The 22678-nt window shown below is 41.7% G+C and overlaps 2 protein-coding genes across 7 annotated transcripts in view; both read right to left on the bottom strand.

The window, feature by feature from the left end:
* Positions 1-202: 202 nt before the first annotated feature.
* S1PR1 (sphingosine-1-phosphate receptor 1) lies at positions 203-5687 on the bottom strand. Its single transcript, XM_005315607.5, has 2 exons — positions 4720-5687; positions 203-3248 (listed from the first exon to the last, which is right to left on the bottom strand). Exon 2 carries the CDS (start codon positions 3102-3104, stop codon positions 1962-1964), a length of 1143 nt encoding a protein of 380 aa, XP_005315664.2. The 5' UTR covers positions 3105-3248; positions 4720-5687; the 3' UTR covers positions 203-1961.
* Positions 5688-12669: 6982 nt separating this feature from the next.
* The window catches only part of LOC101942561 (uncharacterized oxidoreductase ZK1290.5-like), an 87185-nt gene continuing 77176 nt past the window's right edge, over positions 12670-22678 (bottom strand). For 2 of the 6 annotated variants that reach the window (XM_005300879.4, XM_005300883.4), the window contains 3 exons: positions 22443-22502; positions 20168-20271; positions 12670-12937 (listed from right to left, as the gene is read on the bottom strand). In XM_005300879.4, coding sequence (XP_005300936.2) covers positions 20176-20271; positions 22443-22502 — 156 coding nt within the window. In that variant the 3' untranslated portion in view covers positions 12670-12937; positions 20168-20175. Of the gene's footprint in view, positions 12938-13320; positions 13366-20167; positions 20272-22442; positions 22503-22678 lie in introns of all 6 variants that reach the window. The other 4 variants (XM_005300878.4, XM_005300882.4, XR_006172282.2 and 1 more) reach the window with 3 other exon arrangements.

The following is a 22678-nucleotide window of genomic DNA, read 5'->3' as shown; positions in this document are numbered from 1 at the left end:
CCTGTTCTTGTACCCTTTTATATTGCCTTGTAAATAAAGGTGTCATTATGGATCTCTGTCCTTAATTGAACAGAAATATCATGCAGAATCAGCTTGATCCAATGTCTATTGAAATCAATGAGAGTGTTTCCATTGACGTCTATGATCAATGAATCATGCTCCATATCTTGATGACAGTACAAAAAAAATTGTGAGAGTAGCATCTTAAAAAAATCAGTTTATTAATGTTTAGAAATCAATAAAGCTATGTGCAAATTGAACAATAAAAGTCAAACATTTTAAATACTATTTTTTAAAAACAAAGAAAAAAATCAGTTTAATTGCACTGGAAATCATACTACAAAGACAACATTTTTATAGAAAATCACTTCTAGGTTTCAACAATAACTGTACATTAATAAATTGTTCAGCTACCCCGATACACTTTTTTGTTATAATAATGCTCTAGGTGTTTGAAGACTTCTGCATCTCGTTAATTATATATATTGTATACATTCAACCCCCTTAATGCAGGTTAGAAAAATACTGTAATGGAAATGATGCCATAAAACAAATACATTCAATTTAAATTAAAGGTATTTCTTACGTGAATTGATAAAATACAGACATCTTTGCTGAAATTATGAACATTCTAATACAAAGAACACAAAGTAAGTGTCAAAAAATTTCTTGCATTTTGTTATGGAAGTACATTTATATGTCATCAAAAGCCATTTCACTTGGACAAAGGTCCTTTTTTGTTTCTCTGAATTTCATGGTACAGATTTTCTAATCAATCTTTACTATGGAAACTCTGTGGGCCAAATCCTGAAATTCTTTTTCAGTATTTACTCTGTCCTTACTCAGTCAAAAACACTGATGCTAATAGTACTTGATACTACAGACGCTCCCCGGGTTGCGCAAACCCGACTTATGGAAATCTGGACTTACGGAAAAAGTTCCGTAAGTTCCGTAAGCTTTTTGTGTGTGTGTGTGTGTGTGTGTGTGTGTGTGTGTGTGGGTAATTGTTGGAGATACGTTCCAGACTTACGCAAAACTTGACTTATGCAAGGCGTTCCGGAATGAAACGCCTTGCATAAGTCGGGGAGCTTCTGTATTATATTTATCTTGTCAAATATCACATGTTCATTTTCTCTTTAACTGTAGTTTTATCCTGTAACTATTATGGTCATGTAATTTATTTCATACTAAATGTAACAAATCAATAGATCTATGGGGCCAAATGCTATTCTGAGCTCCTCCCATTCAATCCTATTGACTTCTTTGGGGTTATATGAATGCAATCTAATGCAGAATCTGGCTCATGATCTTAAAAGTAATATGGATTTTCAGCACAACTTCACAGAACTGATCTTGCTAAAGAAAAGCTTTGGACTCCGCAGATGAAATCTTATTACATCTAAAAACTCAGGAAAGTGATGCCAACCTATGGTTGTCAGTGATCTAGATTACATTGGTGTGATCTCCTTCCTGCTACATGCCAAATGGCAAACACTTGTGACCCAGGATAGTAGAGCTATCCCTAAACTTGGTACAGAAAGATCTTTTGTGTCAGGGCTTTTTCTGCAAGTAAAGAAATAATAACTTCACATTCTTCACAAAGAAAAAAACAATTCATTCTCCCACCCTCCTCCTTCTGCCTCTCAGTCATGCACACACTCGCACACACACGGCACCATTTCACCAAGGCATCAGTCTTTCCAAGTTATGAATACTCCTGGCAATCCTGAGTCTGCCTCAGTGCAAAGACAAAACATGCTCCAGAGGGAAATATTTTCAAGCCAAAACAGTCTGTCCCACTTCCTGAACTCCACCCTTGCAAGTGCCCTGCTTGCCTCTTCAGAACTAATGCTATCTTGCTCACTTAGGCCATCTCTCTGGAGTTGCTACAGTGAGCAGGTAGCTTCTTGTCTGTCAGGTTTCAAAGGGGAGGCTTTAAAATATGCCTCCGATGGATACTTCTAAGAAGATGAGGTGACATTGCCTGAAGACATGATTGTCTCCGGGCAGTCACCCTCATCCTTCTGTGGGTGGGAGGAATTGTCAGATTTGCTTCGACTAAACTCCATCCCTCCTATGATTGGCCTCTTGAATTTGGCCCCAGAATCTGCAGAGGGGCATTTGCAACAGCACAGGATCTTGATGAAGGCCCTCCGCATCTCTTTGTTGGTTAAGGTATAGATGATAGGGTTCGTGGCTGAATTGAGCACAGCCAGTACTAAGAAATACTCAGCTTTGAAGAGGATTGAACAGGCCTTCACTTTGCACCCCACATCCAGCAAGAGTAGGATGAACAAGGGACTCCAGCAGGCAATAAATGCGCTCAGGACAATGATCACTGTCTTGAGCAAGGCTAGAGATTTCTCTGAGCTCCTCGTGGCTTTGGTAATGTTTTTTCGAAATGTCAGACTGCGGCTCCTAGTCCTGACCATGGAATAGATCCTGCAGTAGAGGACGACAATTGATAATAAAAGACCAGTGAAAACTGTGGTGCAAAAGAGAATATAGTGCTTATGGTAGAGGGGCAGCACAGTGGAGCAACTCTGCAGGTGGTCAAAGCAGTTCCAGCCCATAATAGGGAGCCCCCCTAGGATCATGGATATCACCCAGCAGGCACTGATCAGTAGGAAGGAGCGGAAGCTGTTGCTCTCATTGTGGAGTTTCATCTTCAGCATGGTGATATACCTCTCAATGGCAATGGCCAGCAGGCTGAAAACAGAGGCTGACAAAGCTACAAACATGCTGCCTTCCCTGACAAACCACTGGGCAGGGGTGAGACTATAGGTTTTGTGTCCAGATAACAAAAGGTTGGCAGTATAAGCTACCCCAGCCAGCAAGTCTGAGAGAGCCAAATTCCCAATGAAATAGTACATGGGTCGATGAAATTTCTTGGTTTTCCAGATGGTCAGCAGGACAAAAATGTTCTCTAAGATGATAAAGCAACAAATGATGATAAAAACCACTGAGGTCACTTTTATTCCACTGTCTGCCTTCTCGTTTAACTTCCCTGTGTAGTTGTAATGTTTCTTAATGATTTCAGTGTTGACATAATCGCTGACTGAGTCATTGAAGACTTTCTTCTGGCGGCTGCTGGTAGAGCCCATGGTTCCAGGCTGAGCGGCACTTCTCCAGCCACCCACCAGAGGGTGAAGTCAAGTAGAAACCTCACGGGCCACACTTGTGGCAGTATCTTTGAGGTGGAGGCTCCAGTGTCTGGTACTCTCTGGGTAACCTCAGACGCCACAGCCCTTAAAGCAGGGGCATAAACAAAGCAAAGAGTCAGAGGAAGGGATGGAAACAAGGTGGCAAACTGAAAACAATATAAAACAATCTGTTCATTTCACTGCATGTCAGATTTAAATATTAGATCACAAACGAATCAGTAAGGTCCATTCACCCTCTCCCCCCACCATGTAAAAAAAATGGTTCAGCAAATTAAATAGATAAAGCTCATCCAATAAACTTTTTTTCTTAATGCAGATTTGCACAAATAAGTAGGAGGCAATGGGGCTTGCACTGAGTGTCTGGATCTCACCCAGTGCGAGGGATCCCAGGTAAGTCAATGGAAAATGCAGGTTCCATATATCTCTCTCAATTTCTCAAACTTTTGACATAGGAAACACCTTTTAAAAGTTCAGGTTTAGAAAGAGAAAAGGCTTGATTTGTTTTAAATGCAACTGAAAATGCACAAAATAAGTCCGGCATGAAAATCACTTGACTGGAGCGACCTCACTGTTTTTCCACTATTAACATTCTAAATGTGTTGTGAGGGAGGGCAGTTCTGCAATTTATTGATGCCATCTTGAGAAGAGGTAAAGGGGTGGGTGCTCACTGATATGTGTAAAGAGACCCATCTCAAAGCTGTAAACAGAAAAGCTGCCCCTAATCATTTCTATTTGGCGAGATCATCCTTTGCAAAAGTTGTGCCAGTGTAAAATTCAGAAAAGCAAATAAAATAAGCTATCAAACATGTTTTGAAACAAAGGAATGAGCAAATGTCAGTTTGGAATTTAGTTATTGCAAATACAAATATACATGTATAAACACACAAAAAAGTAAATTTATAAGGCTTGTAAAATTATAGGTGCCACTTAAGGATGGAAGTAAAACAAAAGCAAATTAGCTGTGTTAAATAATGCAAGGAAAGCAGAAAATAAAAGATTATGGAAGTTAGAGAAGCAGAAAGTGGAGTCCCAGGTGCCTAGCATGTTAAGGTGTGATATACAGGAGTGATTTATTGAGTGATCAGATTATTACTTCTCTATCAAATTCTCTCAGAGATCTCACTAACAAATTTGTGTAATTTTACTGTGAAATATTCTTTGCCTACTCCTGCCCAAACAGTTGCTAATGCTGAATAGTTGACAGCTGCTAAGGACACTGGCTATTCTACTTCACTCATCAAAATGAGAATCACAAAGCAGAAACTACATAAACGCTGTGTTTGTATGGTGCTTGGCACAATGGGCCTCCATTCCTGGATGTTCCTTAGGTACCGTACCATAATAAATATGAGTAATAATAATTAAAGCTAAACCCACATCTACTCCAGCAGAAAGTAACGGGAGACTCAGCTGCCTATGAAGGAAGGTCTTGAGTCAGTAATCCATCATTTATTCTGGGGAAGACTCACTCGGAGCATTGATTTCTAAATGGGGATTTATACCAAAAAGCTGTTTTCCTAGTGCCAGCGTCCCAAACTGTGCTCCCAATGCTTACCTTGCTCAGAAAGGGTTCAGTCTCTGAAGCCACTGCATTGCCTGCACTCCGCATCTCTGCTGCCCCAGAAGGAACTCAACTTGCATAACAAAGCCAAATTGGCTTTAAACGTTTCCTTTAGCTAGTGGTCTCCACCCCTTGGGTTTCATATTTTTCTAAAGAGAAGATTTAAGCAGTTTTTTTAACTCTTCAGTGACCACAGACTGATTGCGTTGCATCTGCTCTGCTGGGTTCCTTGAAACACAGCTAAATTAGAGATCGGAACCCTAGATAGGGTGCGGTGCCCTAACTGAAATCATTCAACCAGAGAAGCTGCGGGCAGCCAGACTCAGCTCTCCTCCCACCCTTTTCTCTTGTGCCGGAGCTAGCGCTCCGCTGCCAGCTGGGAAGGGTTAAATCTCTTCTCCCTCCTGCTGCAGTGGCTGTAGCAGATCGGGGGTGGGTGTTTAACACAAAACACACACGGAAAGAGGCGCTGAGGAGCCAGCCTCAAAGCTGGTGAGAGCCCCTCGAGGAGTCACACTGGAGCTAGCTTGGTACAAAGCAGGACTAGCCTCTTCCTCTCCCTTCTCCCCCCAGATTTCATAGCCAAGTCAGCGACAGGATTCAGATGAGGAGCTGGGGACACCCGAGATTTCAGCCAGAGGTGGGGGGAGACCTAGCACTAAATGACTTCATTCTTTTACCCCTTGAAAGACATTCCAGGCTCCCACCTCCCAGCTACCCCCTGCGTCAGGCACTAGGCAATGTCACCATCTCTGGGATCCTTGCTCCAGAGGGGCAGCAGTGCCCCACAGGGGGAAAGACTGTGTTTGAATCGTGTTGGCTCCTTCTAGTTGGCTTAGCATGCTTGAAATGCCTGTCGAGATGCCCACTTTGCTAAACAAACTGGATTGAGCTAACAGACCCTTCTGCCTGGGCAAGCGTGTGGTGAGTGGAACCCTGTACATCAGCTACCCTGGGAAAGCAGTAGTTTGGCCAGGAGAACTCCCTCCTTCAGCCCCTGGAGGCAAACAATGGCACCGCAGGTCTTCTTCCGTTTCACTGCTGCCCGAGAATATCACAGCAGCAGCCAGGACCCCACTTCTGCCGCCAACACTAGGATAGCAACAACTGAGGCCTGGGCTCCCCTCTTCCACCAGCAGACATTGGCAGGCTCCTGCAGCTCCAAATGTTCATGGCAGGACCTGCCTCTCTCCTGAGAGCAGATGGCCTATGCTGCGGGCAGTGTGCTCCATTTGAGCTCCTTGACTGTGTGCGATGACAGCATATTCAGGGGTGGCAGGTTTGTATAATTTTTGGTGGTGTCCAGAACGGGTCAAAGTCCTGACCCCTCCCCCCACCTGCATATTGGTGCACATAACAAAATTAATGGGGTGGGGCCCAGGGGTTTGGAGTGTGGGCTCAGGGCTGGGGCAGAGGGTTGGGGTGTGTGGGGGATGAGGGCTCTGGCTGGGGCTGGCGATGAGGGGTTTGGGGTGTGGGAGGGCCTCAGGGCTAGGGCAGAGGTTTGGGGTCCGGGGATGAGGGCTCTGGCTGGGGTTGGGGCCAGAGAGGAGGACTCCACAGTCCCCCAGCCCTCCCCACACCTGCAGCAGTGAGTTCCGGGGGAGGGACCCCCACTTCCTCCCTGGCAGCACACTCACCAGGCACCGTCACTGCACATGCTCCTAGGGGTCAGGCCCCTCTCAGGTCCAGAAGCCTCCTCGCCTCCCTGTGGTAGGTGCCAGGGATGGGGGTGGGGCTGTTATCATGTATGCGCCTCCTCCCTCCTCAGCCTGCCGCCAGCGCCGCTCCCTTTTGTAGCCGGCAGTGACCGGTGAGGGAGCACAGCGCAGAGCGGCAGGGCAGTCGCCCGCTGCCCAGGGCACAGGTAGGGACGCTCCGGGGGAGGTGCGCAGGGGCAGCAGGCGGGGCTGGAGGATGCTCCAGGGGAGGCGCGCAGGGCGGCTGGGGGAGAGACCTGGCCCTGAACATTGATGGAGCCGGGCCCCCAGGCCCTGAATTTTCTGGAGCACGGGCACCACGGGCTCATATAACTTGCTGCCCCTGAGCATATTGACCCCAGAGCCAGGGGTCATAGGCATGGACCTTTATGCCAAATAACTAATCCATCTCTGATTCTTCCCCTTCCTGCCCATTAATTCCAACATCTACCTTTCCTATGCCTAGAGGACCACAGGTTCCAAACTAGGATTTGTCACAGATGAGAAGGAAATTCCAGCATCTCTTCTGTTCTTTCCTCACAAGAGATTCTCTAGGTAGGGTTAAGAGGTAAAGAAATCAGGATGACAATGACGGAGACCATACCAAAAAATAGTGTCACAGTGTGCCATTTATATGTCATTGCATGTGCTTCTGCTTCAGCTGTGGATTTTAAAAGTAACACTTGTGAAATGAGTTGAATAAAAGGTATGTTGTTTTTGCCTCTAAAAATGGAACATTTCTCATTGTTTTGTGCTACACTGTTATACTTGATCCCCTTTTGTGGGGAAGTTCTTATCTATAAAAGGCAGTGTGGGCTAGAGGGATGACCATGTTTTGGGTAGCTAATAGTACTTGAGATCTGACATTAACTCCCTGTGTAGCCATGAGTAATTCACCTAAATTCACTGGGTATCAGATTTCCCATCTGTAGAAAGAAAGAAAGAAATTAAAAAACGCTTACCTTTTGAACTTCCCTCACGGGAGGGGGGCTGGGAGGTGTGGTGTGTGTGGTGTGGTATGGGTGTGTGTGCATCCTGAGGACTGATTAATATTTGTAAATATCTGAAGATGTGAAGCACTTTCATTTTGAAAAATGCTAAATATTTTAAATTAATTATTTATTATTAGAACAAAAAAGGCCATGACAGTCACTGGTGTTGAGAGATAGTTGGCGGATACTCCATGGATAGAGAATAATGTGTGTGTGTGTGTGACAGAGAGAGAGAGAGTTACATGGGGTTTATTCACTCTTTTAAACTTCTGAAAGAAATACTATTCTGTCGTGTTTGGAATATTAACCCTTACTTGGGTTGTCGATGTGGCTAACCTAACTTTTCCCTCGTCCTTGCACTCTTCTCTTTACCCCCACCCCAGATCTTATTGTGTATTGTGATGTTCCTTTGTATTTAGATTTTAATAAATTAGATATTTTATTTCACAATATTATATGCAATTCAGTTGGCAATAACAGTGCCACACAGACCAGAGCATCTCGTTTTACTTATGTTGATAGTCATGTTTCAATTGCGCCACACCTTTCCCTAAATGACTCAGATAAAATTGTACTTGAAAACAGACATTTACTCCTCTACCACAAAACTAGAATCATGAAAGTTTTTGAGACTGGAGGAAAATACAGCCGTTAAATTGCAACTGTCAGAAAAGTCATGCAAAAATAAATCATGCTTGAGGTTGACATATGCATCCCCTTGTAACTGCCTCATATACACAAATTGCATATTTTAGTGACACCCCTTATTTATTAAGACAACTAAGTGGAATATAAGTATCTTTTTAAATGTATTCCTTTTCAGGAAATACGTTCTCATGTAACCTTACCCTGAGGTAGTAATACATGAAAGTAACGTGCTGTACTTGGGGACTGGATGACTCAGGGTATCTCTGTAGTGAGATAAATAGGCTTTCATTTTTAGGTGCCTACTTAAAATCCAGCCTAAAATGGTCCTGACTGAAAGTTGTCCTCATCTGACTATTCAGTGGCCTATGTAAAATGGCTTGGTAATCTCAATCCAGTTCACAGGAATCAGGTGCCCACATCACAAAATCCAACATCAATGCTGGTCGACCACCCCTACTTGACATCCATGTTGGCAGCTCGTCAAACAAGAAATGGTTCATGGAGGCTGAATTATCCTCTTACCCTTTCAGATATTCTCCCTAGAACAGGCATGAGGCATGTTATTTGTCACTATCTTTCCTCTATTTTTTTGTGTGATCTTTTTGTCCTCCAGGTGCCTCCCCTTTTCTTCTCTCCCAGCCTTTTCCTCTGCTTCTGCTCTTCTGCACTTTTTCCAAGGTTGCTTTCTAATGAGACCTTTTGGTGCATTTCACTGGGTTACAAACTACAGGAGCACAGGCAAAACCAAACTTTTCTGTTTCTGCCTCTTGAACAGGCTGAAAAACTCCTGTTCTTATCCTGACATCTGAGAATAAGTACTTTGCCTTATGCAAGCATTATTTCTGAGTCACAACAGCTGATCCAGTATTGGAAAGGATGCAAACTCCAGGCCTACTCTTGGTTTGATTTTGCTACAGGCTGTTTAACTAGCCTGAATTGACTGTGAAAAGACAAGTGGAGCTTCAAAGAAGTCAGAGCTAGGCAAGAACTTGTTAACTCTGTTGTGCACTTATTCGTCCAAGGATAGGTTCTCTCCATAATGAATCCATATGGAGAAGGAGAATCCCCTTCCTTCAGAGGTTCTAGCATTCTACTCCTTTTAAACTGTATACTTTCCTCTCTTAAGACAATAAGAATGCATAAAGAACTAATGAGTGCCCATCTCCATGCAGCTCTGTTACTGCTCCAGAAATTGGCCATCAGGAGGTGACTGCATATCTAGTGAGTTCCGCATCTACTGAGTTTATCACCTTTATGGTCTGAACAAGACATCTCAAACTGGTTCCGCACCTGGGTACTCCCCATCACAGCATGAAGTGTTACTGTCCTGTCACTTTTTCAGTATAAATAGTTTTGTTTTGCATATATTATACCAAAATCAGCCCTTGTAAAGCCAGGCTTTGCACAATTGAACCAACACAATTGAACTGACTGGCTTGCTATTCCATTGCAAGTCACAGAAGCACCCATGTACACCAGGACTGAGTTTGGCCAATATCTTTCTTTTGGCTGTGCTGTGACCTTCTTCTTTTCTTTCACCCTGTAACGGGGTGGGACTCACCCCTGCGGCGCCTCCTGTTGGTCGTCCCAGGGAATTAGCTCTCCAGCCCTCAGAGCACCCTCTGCAGGCCAGTGTCCCGCTGCCGCGGGCCCCCGTTCCCCTCCCAGACCCAGTGCCCCTTTACCCAGGGGCTTCCCCCTGGCAATACCCCCACCAGTCTCTATGGGTCTCCCCTCTCTGGGAAACCCCCAACCCTCTATCCCTACCTTGCCTCCGCCTATGGGCTTCTGCCAGTCACCTTCTAGCCACTTTCCACTGGGGCCGACTACAGTCTGTATAAGCCAGTAATCATAGGCAAGGGAGGTTTGGACCTGCTGCCTTTCCCTGCAACCCAGTACCTCCAGGAGCCTTGTACAAGGCCCTGCAGCCTGGGGAGTTGCTGGCCTGGAGCTCCCCAACTCCTCTGGCCTTTCCCCAGCCCTGCTTCACTCTAGTACCCTTTAGCACTCAGGCAGCTAGGTCCATCTCCCTCCTCAGCCAGAGGGAGACTCTTTCAGCCCCTGGCTCACAGCCCTTTTATAAGGGCCAGCTGTGCTCTGTTTGGGGGGTGGCCCCAGCTGCGGCTGCTCTGCCAATCAGCCCAGCTTTTCCCCTGCCCCAGCCCTCTCCCAGGGCTGTTTTAAGCCCTTCCAGGCAAGAGCGGGTAACCACCTTGCTACACACCCTTATTGTACCAATCCGAAATTTAAATTACATTAAATGAACATTTTTTGTCAAAGTAAACCTGCAGGCCAATTAAGATGATTAAGTTCTTGTATAATTAATATCAGGTAAATTTCAGAAGATCTATTGAGATAACAGTTGCCCCAAATTTTGTTAAGAAATGAGACTATGAAAATGATGACCTTTAAACTTAGGTATTACTTAAGGAATGCCATCTCAAAACCAGTGTGAACAGAGACATTATGAGTTTTTATATCGGATAGGAAATGGCCACAAATTTCTCTACAGCTACTGATAAGCTCTCAGGGGGATACAGTAGGTCACCTGAATATGTATTTGCACTACTTACCACTGTTGTTTTTGTCTATTAATGAACTAGTTTATACTAGCATTTCATTCTTCCCGGTAAATGACAGAAAGGGAACTTTTCTGTTAGATCTCTTAAGTTTCCTAAATTTAAAATGACTGCTGGCTCCACTGTGAAGGAATGCTGTACTGAATACATCCAAAATTATCCTGCTATAAAACCTAACATCTTTGAAATTCCATATATATGGCTCATTTGAACTTTCTACTCTGGAATTACCTGTGTTCCAGATCAGGAGAAAGGTCATCTTTAGCCCAGAATTAGAGAATAAAGGGACACTGTTCCTGGATCGCAAATATATGAGAAAGCACATTTCAGTGGGATGGATATACCAGTTTAAATGTCTAGCAGTGGACTGTTATACAGCAGCCACTTCACCAGTATGTTTTTTTAAAAAGTTGGGTGTTAGGAAACCATGCGACTGGGAAAGTTTAACTACTGCATCCAGTAGTTAGAGCAGGGGTCGGCAACCTCTGGCATGTGGCTCGCCAGGGTAAGCACCCTGGCGGGCCAGGCCAGTTTATTTACCTGCTGACGCGGCAGTTTCGGCCGATCGTGGCCCCCACTGGCCGTGGTTTGCTGTCCCAGGCAAATAGGGGCGGCGGGAAGCCACGGCCAGCACATCCCTTGCCCACGCTGCTTCCCACCGCCCCTATTGGCCTGGGAGGGCGAACAGCGGCCAGTGGGGGCCACGATCAGCCGAACCTGCCATGTCAGCAGGTAAATAAACTGGCCTGGCCCACCAGGGTGCTTACCGTGGCGAACCGCATACCAGAGATTGCCAACCCCTGAGTTAGAGCAATGGTTCTCAAACTTTTGCATCAGTGACTCCTTTCACACAGCAAGCCTCTGAGTGCGACTCCCCCACCATCCACTCTGTACATTTTTTGTAGACTGCCCACAATCTCTTGCACACAATCATTTGTGCAGTCAAACCTTTGAGTCTTTGAATGCAAAAAGTGTGTGTTTCTTTAATAAGACAAAATGAAGACTGGCGATCAGGCACCATGAGAGCTATCAGGGCTGTTCCTTCAAGTAAGTCAGGACTTGATGGTCCTTGTAAGAGTGCCAACAGTGTAGCTTTGCCCAACTGAGGAAGAGTTCAGAGAATAGCCTGCAGTGTCCTGGAAGAATTTACAAAAAGAAATTAAAAGGGGAGAAATGTCAACTACAGAATGGAGACTCTGAGTCAGATTCTAATCTTTGTTGCACCACTGTAAACCAGGTGTAACTACACCCAACTTCAGTAGTTTCTCTGGATTTGTACCAATGTAACAAATATCAGAATTTAGCACTCTGCTCATTCCAATGGCTCGAATCCCAGATTGCAAATCAGGATATATTGGTTCTATTCCCATCTCTGTGATTGACTTGCTATATGAGCTTGCACGAGTCACTTAACCTCTTGGTTTCTTCATCTGTAAAATAGAATAGGGCTACTAACTCCCTCATGGAAAGCACAGATGGATGTACTAAGTACTGTTTTATTTTTTTATTAAGAAAATTATTTTGAATACATTATAGTATTCTGAAGTGAAAAGGAGTTTTGCCCATAACTGAAAGCTGGATTCAGGAGACAATCCTGCTTCCACTGAAATTAAAGTCAGATTTCTAAAGATATTTAGATTTTGAAAATGCAGCTTTCAAAAGCCCTTAGGTGCTCACTCCTATTGATTTCAATGAGAGTTAGGCACCTTAAATGCTTCTGAAAATCTCACTATGTGCCTCACTAGGTGCCCAAATACCTTAGAAAATCTGGGCCGCAGGGCCAAAACTCCAATCGGTATAAATGAGTCCAAGTCTTGACTGAAGCAGGGTCCCAAAAAGTAGCAGCTGAATTCAAATACAGTAGCAGCTGAATTCAAAACCATCCAAAGCACATATTATAGAAAGACCTGGACAGCAGAGAAACTGATTATTAAGAAAAGAGAGTGTGTGTGTGTGTGTGTGTGTGTGTGTGTGTGTGTGTGTGTGAGAGAGAGAGAGAGCGAGAGAGAGAGAAAGAGACAGAGAGAAACTAAGCCACATTTAATTCACTTTGTGCATATAATAATCAATATCATAAGCTACTGACAGGAGCTTTAAAGGTAATAGAACAATGTAGATGTAAAACAGTTTTGTGCAGTTCAAAATGTATTCGTGTTTCGGTTGTTGCGGGTTAGAACAATCTGGTTTGACATTACCCTTTCCATATTGGATAGGTTAGGTGAATCAGTTTTTTGTTGATGTTCAAAGAATCTAAAAATTCCAGATCTTCTTCCCTCAGATTAAAATCAAAAACCTGTGTTTGGGGGAAATAATACAATGATTAGAGTAAAGCAGGTAAAGATAGATTGTTTACTATAAATACGCTCTCAAATAGTAAAATCAGGTTTTATTCTATTGTTAAATAACATAATAATATTAATCATGATGAACTTACTTAATGTGTATATGGGTGTCATAAGAGCCCTGGGGGTTTAGATTATAATTTAGCATTAATTAAACTGACTTCTATTTCAAAGTGATATTGAAAAATATATTTCACTTATTTGTTGCAAAGCCTGAATTAGTGTTTTGTGTTTCCATATAATAGAATTTATTTTTGTGAACTAGACCAGTAAAAATGGGTGAAATCAGGAGCAGCTTAATTCCAAAACAGTAAGAATTAATAGGTGTTAGCACCTTAGTGTCTGAATGACAAGTACAGCACTGAGTTTATTAATGCCACTGCAATAGACAAAGAAAGACAGAAAAAAAGAGAAAGTCAGCAGCAGGAAATGAAAATAGGATTGAAAGGAGTTCAGTAAGTGACTTGAAATACTTTTACCAGAAGTCATTGCATCCAAAGTCCTAAGAAACTTTACTATATCCCATCACTATGTATCTTTTTATGCACTTATTAAAATATACCAGAAGTGCCCTAGTGGTGCAATTGGATAACATAATTCTACTACATTTTTGTAAATAAGATATTCTCAAACTCACTTTTACTTCAATGATGCAAATCAGTCAAGCAAAATTCTACTGTTAGCTTTCTGTCCCACCAGCAAAGCTGACATTACTGGACAGAGCATCAGAGCTAAATACTGAAGTCTAAAGAGCAAGAATATAGTCTTAATTGAAATATCTGCCACTAACTGGAACCTCATTTATGTGTAATCCTGAAAGAAACTGAGCCAGAAGATAATTCCCTAGACAGAATGGATTGTGATAATCATTTTCCAGATAAATCAAAGGTGTGTATAGCTGTACACCAGTATTTTATGATAATCATGCTACACTGGACATTTCATATGATTAAACAAAAACATTTACTGTGCCATTAATATAAGGTCTCTATTAAAATAGCCTACTCTTTCTATGCCAAGAAAGTCAATTTAAGCCACAGTATGGGCGGGGGGGAGAAGAGGAGATGGGGACAGGACAGCTAACCATTTATGGAACTATCATACAGTTGATATAAAGCCTTCTTTAGTAGTTCTGCTTCTGAATTGCTCTCAGCCAGCCTTGACAAAAAGTACATCAAAGATGCCCCTGCAGAGGGCTGGCTGTACAGGCTGAGCAAGAGGCCCACTGATGGCAACATTTAAAAACAGCAAAACTTTGTGGAGTTCTTTGCATGGGTGACTGATATCTGGTACAAGTGGCCCTCTGGGCATTTGCTTAGGGCAGTAGATCTCCTAATGCTGGCCCTGTTCAGTTCACACTTAGCAGAGATCATTTGATGTTATCACTAGTGGATATGTGTTAAACAACCACTGGGTGGGGGATGCAGTAGTATTAAGACTGAGCCAAATTAATCTGAGGGTCTATGTTGGCTTTTATTTCGGTGGATGCTGAAGGTACTCAGAATCCTGGAGGTTTGAGCTCTTAACCCTCAAGTCCTGGTCCCCTTGCAAGTCATCAGAGTTGTTCTTTAATTGCTTGGCAGTAGTTGTAATTATTCCTGTTTGGTGATGAGGATGGATAAGTGTCTGCTGAATAAAGAGGCAAGTAAAGTCATGTTTATGTCATAACTATCACATGAGCTCATTACAGGGAATACAATTCAAATGTCCCTTCAGAGGCATCGCATTCTCAAGAAATGTTTGCAAGTTCAAGTCTACCAAACAGTATCACAAAGTGTTACCACTAGGTTGACCCATCTTTACTTCTGTTGGGTACATTGAAGTCAGGGACCTATTTCTCAGATCTTCAAAGCACTAGGAAGAGATTTAACCACTTTGTCTCCAATTTTGTCAGCAAGAGCAGTGTCCTTCTAGTATAGTGCTTTGAAAGAGTGGTGTTAATGTTATCAGCTTTACTGTCAAAGTAAAGCAACTACCTTTAAAAGGAAAGGAGATGATGTTTACCACAGTGCACAAGGATGGCAATATATATTTCTGACTTCTTGACAATGAGGGCTTTTGAACTTATAATTATGACAGCCTGTTTATTACATGTTGTTCAGAAAAGCAATACAGCTATCTTTAAGTTTAGATTGTGGGGAGAGATGTTATAGAATCTCTGATTTTACACAATCACTGCTGCAGCTTGGTCAGAGATGACTTATGTCTGCACTTTACATAACGACCACTGGTATTTCTCAACTAAAGGGTCTGAGATGCCTTTAATCCACATAGCAAAAAGCTTCCAAGAAAATAGACAAGCATAAAAAGAAAAGGTTAAAAAAAGCCACTCTCAATAGATCAGACAGGAAGCTACTTGGCTGGGCAGCTACCTCACCCTTCCCCTTCAATTTTTCTCCTTTCCTTATTTATTGTTTCAAATTAGTTTCCATTCCCTTAGTGATCAGCATGTTCTAGCAAAGATGGTTGATTAGACTTACATATGCAGTACTTGATTCATCAGTATTTCAAATCAGGTGCTACTTAACCCCCATTAAAGGGGCTGCTCTAATAGCTTAGTGTGTTAATAATATTGGATAACAAGTGCTGCCCTCCTCTTTATTCCAGCTCCTGTTGGCATGGCTGGAGACTACAGTGATCATGTGCAATAATTTTCTAAGCCTTAATGGATGTCTGTATAAAGGTGAAAGAATTTACTCTTTGGAGACAGTCAGTCTTACTGCATCCCATCCAATCTTTTTGTGTATTTCAGTCATTTTATCAAAGAGGCACACCATGATTCTGAATATGTGTGTGCATATACATTCATTTTGAGAAAATCTGCAAAAGCATCCTCTACCACTGCCCTCTTGGGCATTGTAATAAGAGGAAACATGAAATAGAGTTGGCTTTCAGTTTTCATACCTTTAGTGCTAATTGTTTTCTTGGTAACTGAGTCGGTGTACATCTGCTTGTAGCACAAAACACAGCTGCTCATATCTTGAAAGCAATGCCAAGTGATGCCTTTAAACTAACAGATAGCTCATTTGCCCTCTTTTCCTTCCCCACTATTTCTGATTAGTTGGACAATACTTTAAAGAAATAAGAACACTGTAAGTATATTAGGAAATTGGTATAAATACTTCTATACAGAGTTCTGATTCAAGAAAGGCTGAAAGCAGCCCAGAAAATGACAAGAGTTACCTTTTTAAACAGCATTAAGTTAGTTGTAAAGTCAAAAATGTAAAATATGAAACCAATAAGTCCAATTCTTTCATGGTCCAACATGACTGAAGCCAAAAGAGACAAAGAGAATTTGTCCCAATGCTCTTAAATTAAACTAATTATTTTAGTATTAAGCTTGAGAAAACAGTTCACAAGGGAAAGAAAGCTAAAGTGGTAACATGCATTATATTCCCAGAAGCCAGGAGATAACAGGATTCCATTCTTATGATACTGGGGGAATTAATGCTTCCGAAAGGAAACAATGGGTGGTGATTAGTGATGGCACAACGTGCAAAACTGCATATCACATCAGCCTGCAAGGAAGATAACATGTCAGCTTTGTAACAGCATTATGAAACCTACATTAGCTTAAAGTACTGTGCGCTTGACTTTAAAATGATCCTTTTCAGCACCAAGCAAAAAACCAAAAAAATCCTTATATCCTGGATGACCAGGTGTAAGGGTAGTTAGAGAAATAAGAATTACGAAGTAAAACAGTTACTTTCAGTAATTGTTCCTTAAAAGGAAGCAGACTAGCAATGAGCATTTCATAGACATACTATTTCTATCAGGTAATTGACACCCAAGCCTTGTGAACATGTTCCTTGCAAGCAAAAAGAGATTTCATTATGTACATAAACCAGCCTTTAAATTTAGAAGGCATGGTTTTGTCGTCAGCTTGTATTAAATTCTATTCAAGCCACTCAGTAGAAATAAAATGTCTAGTGACTAGTTCAGCTGATTAAAGGGGCATACCCTTGATATCTAGTCCATTTAAAAGTAGTTTCAAGTACTACACCTGAGAGCACCCCTCCTCACCCTCTTCAATGTATGGGGGTATAAAAAACCTTTCTGTTCCTTTCAGCTGTGATAAGACCCACTCAAACAGAACTGACTAATTGTATCCCTACAGGGAAAACAGTGAGACTGTCACAAAATGTATTTCGGTTCACAAAGTAAATATATTGGAAAAACAGAGAAATAATCCCCCCTCTAACTCTTTCAGGGTTAGTAATTTTAATTGTAGCTGTTACTTGCCCTGTCCTATGATGTGTCCCCATGTTTGGGGAACTTCTTTCCATTACCCACCTAACCATTTGGGTATCACTATTGGAGTCAGAGAGAGAGCTGACCTCAGATTTGAGCAGAAGTAGATGCTATGTCAGGTGTACAGTAGCCTCAGCAAAGTGAATAGTGAGCTACAGCAAGGAAGCAGGAAGAAAGCTTGCCTCTGAAGTGATCACTGCAGCTTGTAATGGCCTGGAGGGGACACTACAATGAAATCATGGCTTAGTTCTAGCTGCTCAGAACAGTGAGACAGACCACTGGGAATGAGAGTAGAAAATTTGGTCCTGTTCTGGCCTAACTAGAACTGTTGACCAGTAAGCTCCCTCAGTCCTTATTCTGACAAACTCCATCAATGGGAGTTTTGCTGGATTAATGTAACTAAGCAAAGGCTTCTATATCTGGCACATTTTTTCCCCTATGCATCACTATCCTTGAAAAAAGAGGCAATATTTTGGCATGATGCTTGTTTGTTCAAAGTAAGTACTGGTAAAACTCCAAACTATTTCCTGTAGTTTCTGAAATATTCCCCAGTGACAATAAGCAGAGCCTTGCAATAGAAGGCTATTGGTTCACTTGGGTGGTTCTCTTATGTCTCACAATGCATATGAGGCCCAATAAATGCATTAACAGCTTATTAGTGCACAATATGCTTTGTTTTATTGCTTAATTTGAATACTGTTTAATGAATTCCATTATACTACCTTATTGTTCTGCAAAATGACTTTTCAGTTGATGCTCACTGGCAGAAATATTTATTTGTGCGTTCTTGCGGAGAACTCTCCCATGCTCACTTTGCCACTGAATTCATGCCTGTCCTCCTTAGAAGATGACTAACGGGCCCAAATTTTAAAAAAATGGCTTCTCATTTTGGATGTCTAAATGTTATGTGCATAGAGCCTACTTTACAGATCTCAGTAACTCTGAAAATCAGGCTCCTAGCCATCTAAAGTTGGGCATCCAGAAACTGTGGCAGCCAAAATTACAGACCACTTTTGAAAAGTTGGCCTTTAATCTTAGTTAGGAAGGATCAAAATCTTTCTTAGAACACAGAGCTGTACGGGTGTAAGTGAGGGCAGCATTTGGCCTACTAAGTCTTTCCTTTAAAATTTTGGTAAATGATATTGTAATTTAGGAGATAGGCCTAGGCATATTTTTCTTTTGAATGTTGGCAGAACTAGCCAATAGTTCTGAAGGAGCTATTACCAAGAAGAAAACTTTGTCTATATTTTAATTAGCTGTGTAGAAACTAAACTTCAAGGGCAAACAACAATACATGGCAGAACACATGGTTTGCTATAAGTTGGTTCTTGATAAAAACCAAGGAGCTTTGTTTCATGATATAACTAAAACTGAACGGCAGTGGGAAAACTGCCTCAGGAAGTCCAAACACAATATAAATCATAGTCAGATTTTCCATACCTTTCTAGATACAGGAACCCCTAAAATATCAGACCAACATGATTACATGCTGAATGCTCTGTTGATAAGAGCTTGCAAATATATTTCCCAAAATATATCTGTAAACGGTATGTACACATTTTTTGCAAAAAAATAAAAGGAACAGTATGTGCTGTGAATGAGATTTCCTGAATGACTGCACCAAAGAGAAAATTAAACTAATTCTTGCTGCACAAAACACTCATCACCGCAATATGAATAAGAAAAGAGAAATTATGCAGATGTTAGATCTGTCCTGTTTCTGCTAAGTGGATTAGCTGGTTACAAACAAGCAAAACAAACTCCTGTGTCAAATTTCAGTTACTAAAAAAAGCAAAGGAAAGAAATAGACATATGGATTTTGGCTGTTGAGCGATAATGATTGTGGCTGTGCTTTAAATATTATGGGCCAAATCTGGACCCTGTGTTATAAGGTATCCTGACCTCTTGCTCCCACACACACAGCTCTGCACCAACCTGATTGACCCTAAGGATGTTCAAGCCTGTGAGCTATAGAGAATTGGCTCAAGGGGTGTGAAAATAAGGTGATGTGATGTACCTTTTGTGTAATGGCTGGAGAGTGTGTGTGTACATTTTTTATTTAATTTCATTATGAGTTTAATCTTTCTTGCTATATGCACACAAATAAAACTACTGAATGGACACTTACATGAATAAGGACAGCAGGATCAAACCCTATATTTGCAATGGTGTCAATATGTATATCCCTATTTCCAATATGAGTCTATGCCTGGCATTGGTGATTCCTTCAATGCTCTCCCTCACATGACTAAAATTCCCACAGTAGATCTGCCTCAGAAGTAGTTTAACTTGTACATTTTTTGTTCTGTGTTTCAGTTTTCTAATTCTGTTTCCACATTACTTCTTAGATTGTCAATTCTCTGGGGCTGGGGACTGTCTTTTTTGTTGTGTGTTAGCCCGGTGAGGCCCTGGTCCATGACCGGGGCTCCTGGGCACTACTGCAATAATAAAGAAGAATACAGCTTGGCTTTTTAACTCTCCTCCAGCATTCTCTCCTTCACACTTCTAACCATCTGCCTAACAAGTCACCTGACAAGTCATTTTGCACTGAATCATGTGTTTCTATTAATACCACTTTCCTTTCATTTCATAGCCTAATATTTTCTGTATAAATGGTCCGGTTCAAAGCCTAATGAAATCAGTGGGAGGCTTTCCATGGACTTTAGATCAGTCCCAAAGAGTACAAAACACTAAGTACAATATAAACTATATACAATTTACCAATAGAGCAATATTTTAGACTGAAATTTTTCACATTTGTTTGAGAATTTTATCGTAAGAAACTGTACCTTTTATATGTTACAGATTTTAAATCAGTTACAATTACTGATAGCCATCAAGTTAACAATTACATTCTACTATGAAACTGTACAAATTTAAATCAAAGTGTGTGGATGGCTGATCACTGACACAAGAAAAAAAGCTCAAACCTTGCAATTTACACAATACAGCTTGGGTCCCAGGAAACATGCCGCCCCTCATGCATTCCATTTATAATTGCAACATCATCTTCTGCTAGTATAAAATCAAATACCTATGGGAATGCATATGTGGTTAATGTGATGGATACAGAGACAAAGCTGGACACTTCCCATTATTTAAACCCAGATTTAATTTTGTAGCAGGCTTTTATACTTCCTCTGCCCTCAAAATGATTCCTTTTCTGTTGCACAGGAATAGAACTCTAGTAAAGTGGGGTTGAGAAGCTTCCTTAGGCCCTTTCCCCTTTATTGTGACTGCTATTTACATTTAAACTTAGCTACACTATTCCCCAGAAGGGGCAGGAAGATAACAAAAAGGTAACATGAAAGCTGCTTGTGACAGCACTCTATATGGCCATCAGGAAAGATATGTGAATAACCTGATTGCTATCCCTCTGCAAGCCTAAGCTCATCACTTCTCTGTCACATACAGACACTAGGTCCGGGGAGTCACAGCACCTCACCACAGAGAGTCCCTAAAAAGTATTGGTGCTTTAGTCAAGTCAGCAAACCAAAAGCTTTACACAGATTCCAAAGTACGTATATCCCGTCAGTACTCTTGGGGAGGAAGACACACATTGTGATCTATTAGCAAAGTGCGTCATCACTTCAGAGCAGGACTTCCCCTATGGCCCACTCAGTGCTCACCAGAGCTCCCTCTCACTCCACACAAAGATGCAGTGCAGTGAACTGCTGCCAGGCAAACTCCTCCCTCATCCTGCAATCTCTGGCTGCTGGAATGATCCCTTATAGCCATAAACTCAGTCCTCGGCCTACTTAAACCTAAACAGGGGACACACCCTAGGACTGAAGATATGTACTGCTGGCCTAAGGCTATCTTTGCTTCCTTCCCACCCCACTGTGCAGAACGCGGATCAGTCATGGTAACGGGGGCCTGGGCCAAAATGCGGAGTGAAGGAAGAGACAAAAAAAAATAAGAAAAACAAAAGCAAGACAGATGTAGTAAATTACATTTAAAAATTACTTAATAGAAAGTTAAATGTCAAAATGTGACAAAGTGGTGCATGTTACTAATTTATACGTACACATACCCAGTGTTGGGCAATTGATTCCCTTGCTTTGGTAAAGTTCATCCTCTTTTCTGCTAACCAGTCTCTGCCAGAGAGATCTTTAGAAGCAAGGCTAAAATTTATTTCTGAAAACACATTTCTAGCTTTTGTAAAGCACCAGCACATTATTAAAAATGGTTCCTGGGGGAGGATAGATGGAAGGACTTCAGCCCACAATTTACTTGTTGAAACACTGACATTAGGGAAAAGGAAGAATCCAATTACAAGACATAATTCTGTATAAAACAAACACTGGATGTCACAAGCTGAGATGCAACAGAGGGTCCTGTGGCACCTTTGAGACTAACAGAAGTATTGGGAGCATAAGCTTTCGTGGGTAAGAACCTCACTTCTTCAGATGCAAGTAATGGAAATCTCCCATTACTTGCATCTGAAGAAGTGAGGTTCTTACCCACGAAAGCTTATGCTCCCAATACTTCTGTTAGTCTCAAAGGTGCCACAGGACCCTCTGTTGCTTTTTACAGATTCAGACTAACACGGCTACCCCTCTGATACTTGACAAGCTGAGATGATGTCAGTCCCCCTTTGGTTCCAACACCACCTGCTCTGTGCTAGGACCTCCTGTGGTTCTGGGGTGGGTGGGTGGGTAGGAGGGAGGGAGGGAGGCAGCTATGCCAGCTCTGCAGCTTCCACAAACACGGCTTCCTGAACCTGGGATATCCCTAAAACAGCCTTTGCAACCCCCTTTGCACTGGTCAAAGGTGGGTCTCAGTACTACAGTGAGTATCCTCCCACTGTCTTCCTATGTGCCTAGCACAATGGTGCACTGATCCTGGTTGGAGCTTCTGGATGCTACCATAATCCTAATATTAAATACAAATGAATAATAATAATGAAAACAAAACTCAAAACTTTATTGTTATTCCTTGATCAAATTGTTTAGATGCAATAGGTCATTAGACAGTGTGTTTTATACATAATTATGTCTTCCAATTGATTTCTTATATTTGTGCACATCAGAGAGCTGATTTTCCCACTGTCTTACAACAATTTTATGTTGCAGTACTTGAACTGATTTGAATGGAATTGCACTGGCATAAAATTGGTATAGCACAGTGGAGAGTCAGACCCGAAACACTGTATCTAAAATAATTTGGGCTTTAGTCATATGAGGCCAGTAAACCAGATCTTACCTCACAGTTTTCCTGTATCCTTTCTATTTTTGTAGATTTTGGAATAGTGACAATCCCATTCTGAAAAATGTAATAATTTTCATCATTAAAAATAAGAGTTATTTAAAACAAAAACAGAATCAATTTTCAAAACATCTCTTAGAGCAATAGTTTAACCTACGTTTCCTTCTGAGACTTTGATTCTACTCTTCAAATTCACTGGAATTTCTGTGCAGCACTATTTATAATCACAGTTA

Source organism: Chrysemys picta, chromosome 8 (assembly GCF_011386835.1).
Source record: "Chrysemys picta bellii isolate R12L10 chromosome 8, ASM1138683v2, whole genome shotgun sequence".
Taxonomy (NCBI): domain Eukaryota; kingdom Metazoa; phylum Chordata; order Testudines; family Emydidae; genus Chrysemys; species Chrysemys picta.
The sequence above is the reverse complement of the archived record's forward strand: the minus strand, read 5'-3'. Positions and strand labels throughout refer to the sequence as shown.

Coding starts and splice junctions, on each gene's coding strand:
- S1PR1 (XM_005315607.5), bottom strand. CDS start 3,104: ATGGGCTCTACCAGCAGCCGCCAGAAGAAAGTCTTCAATGACTCAGTC.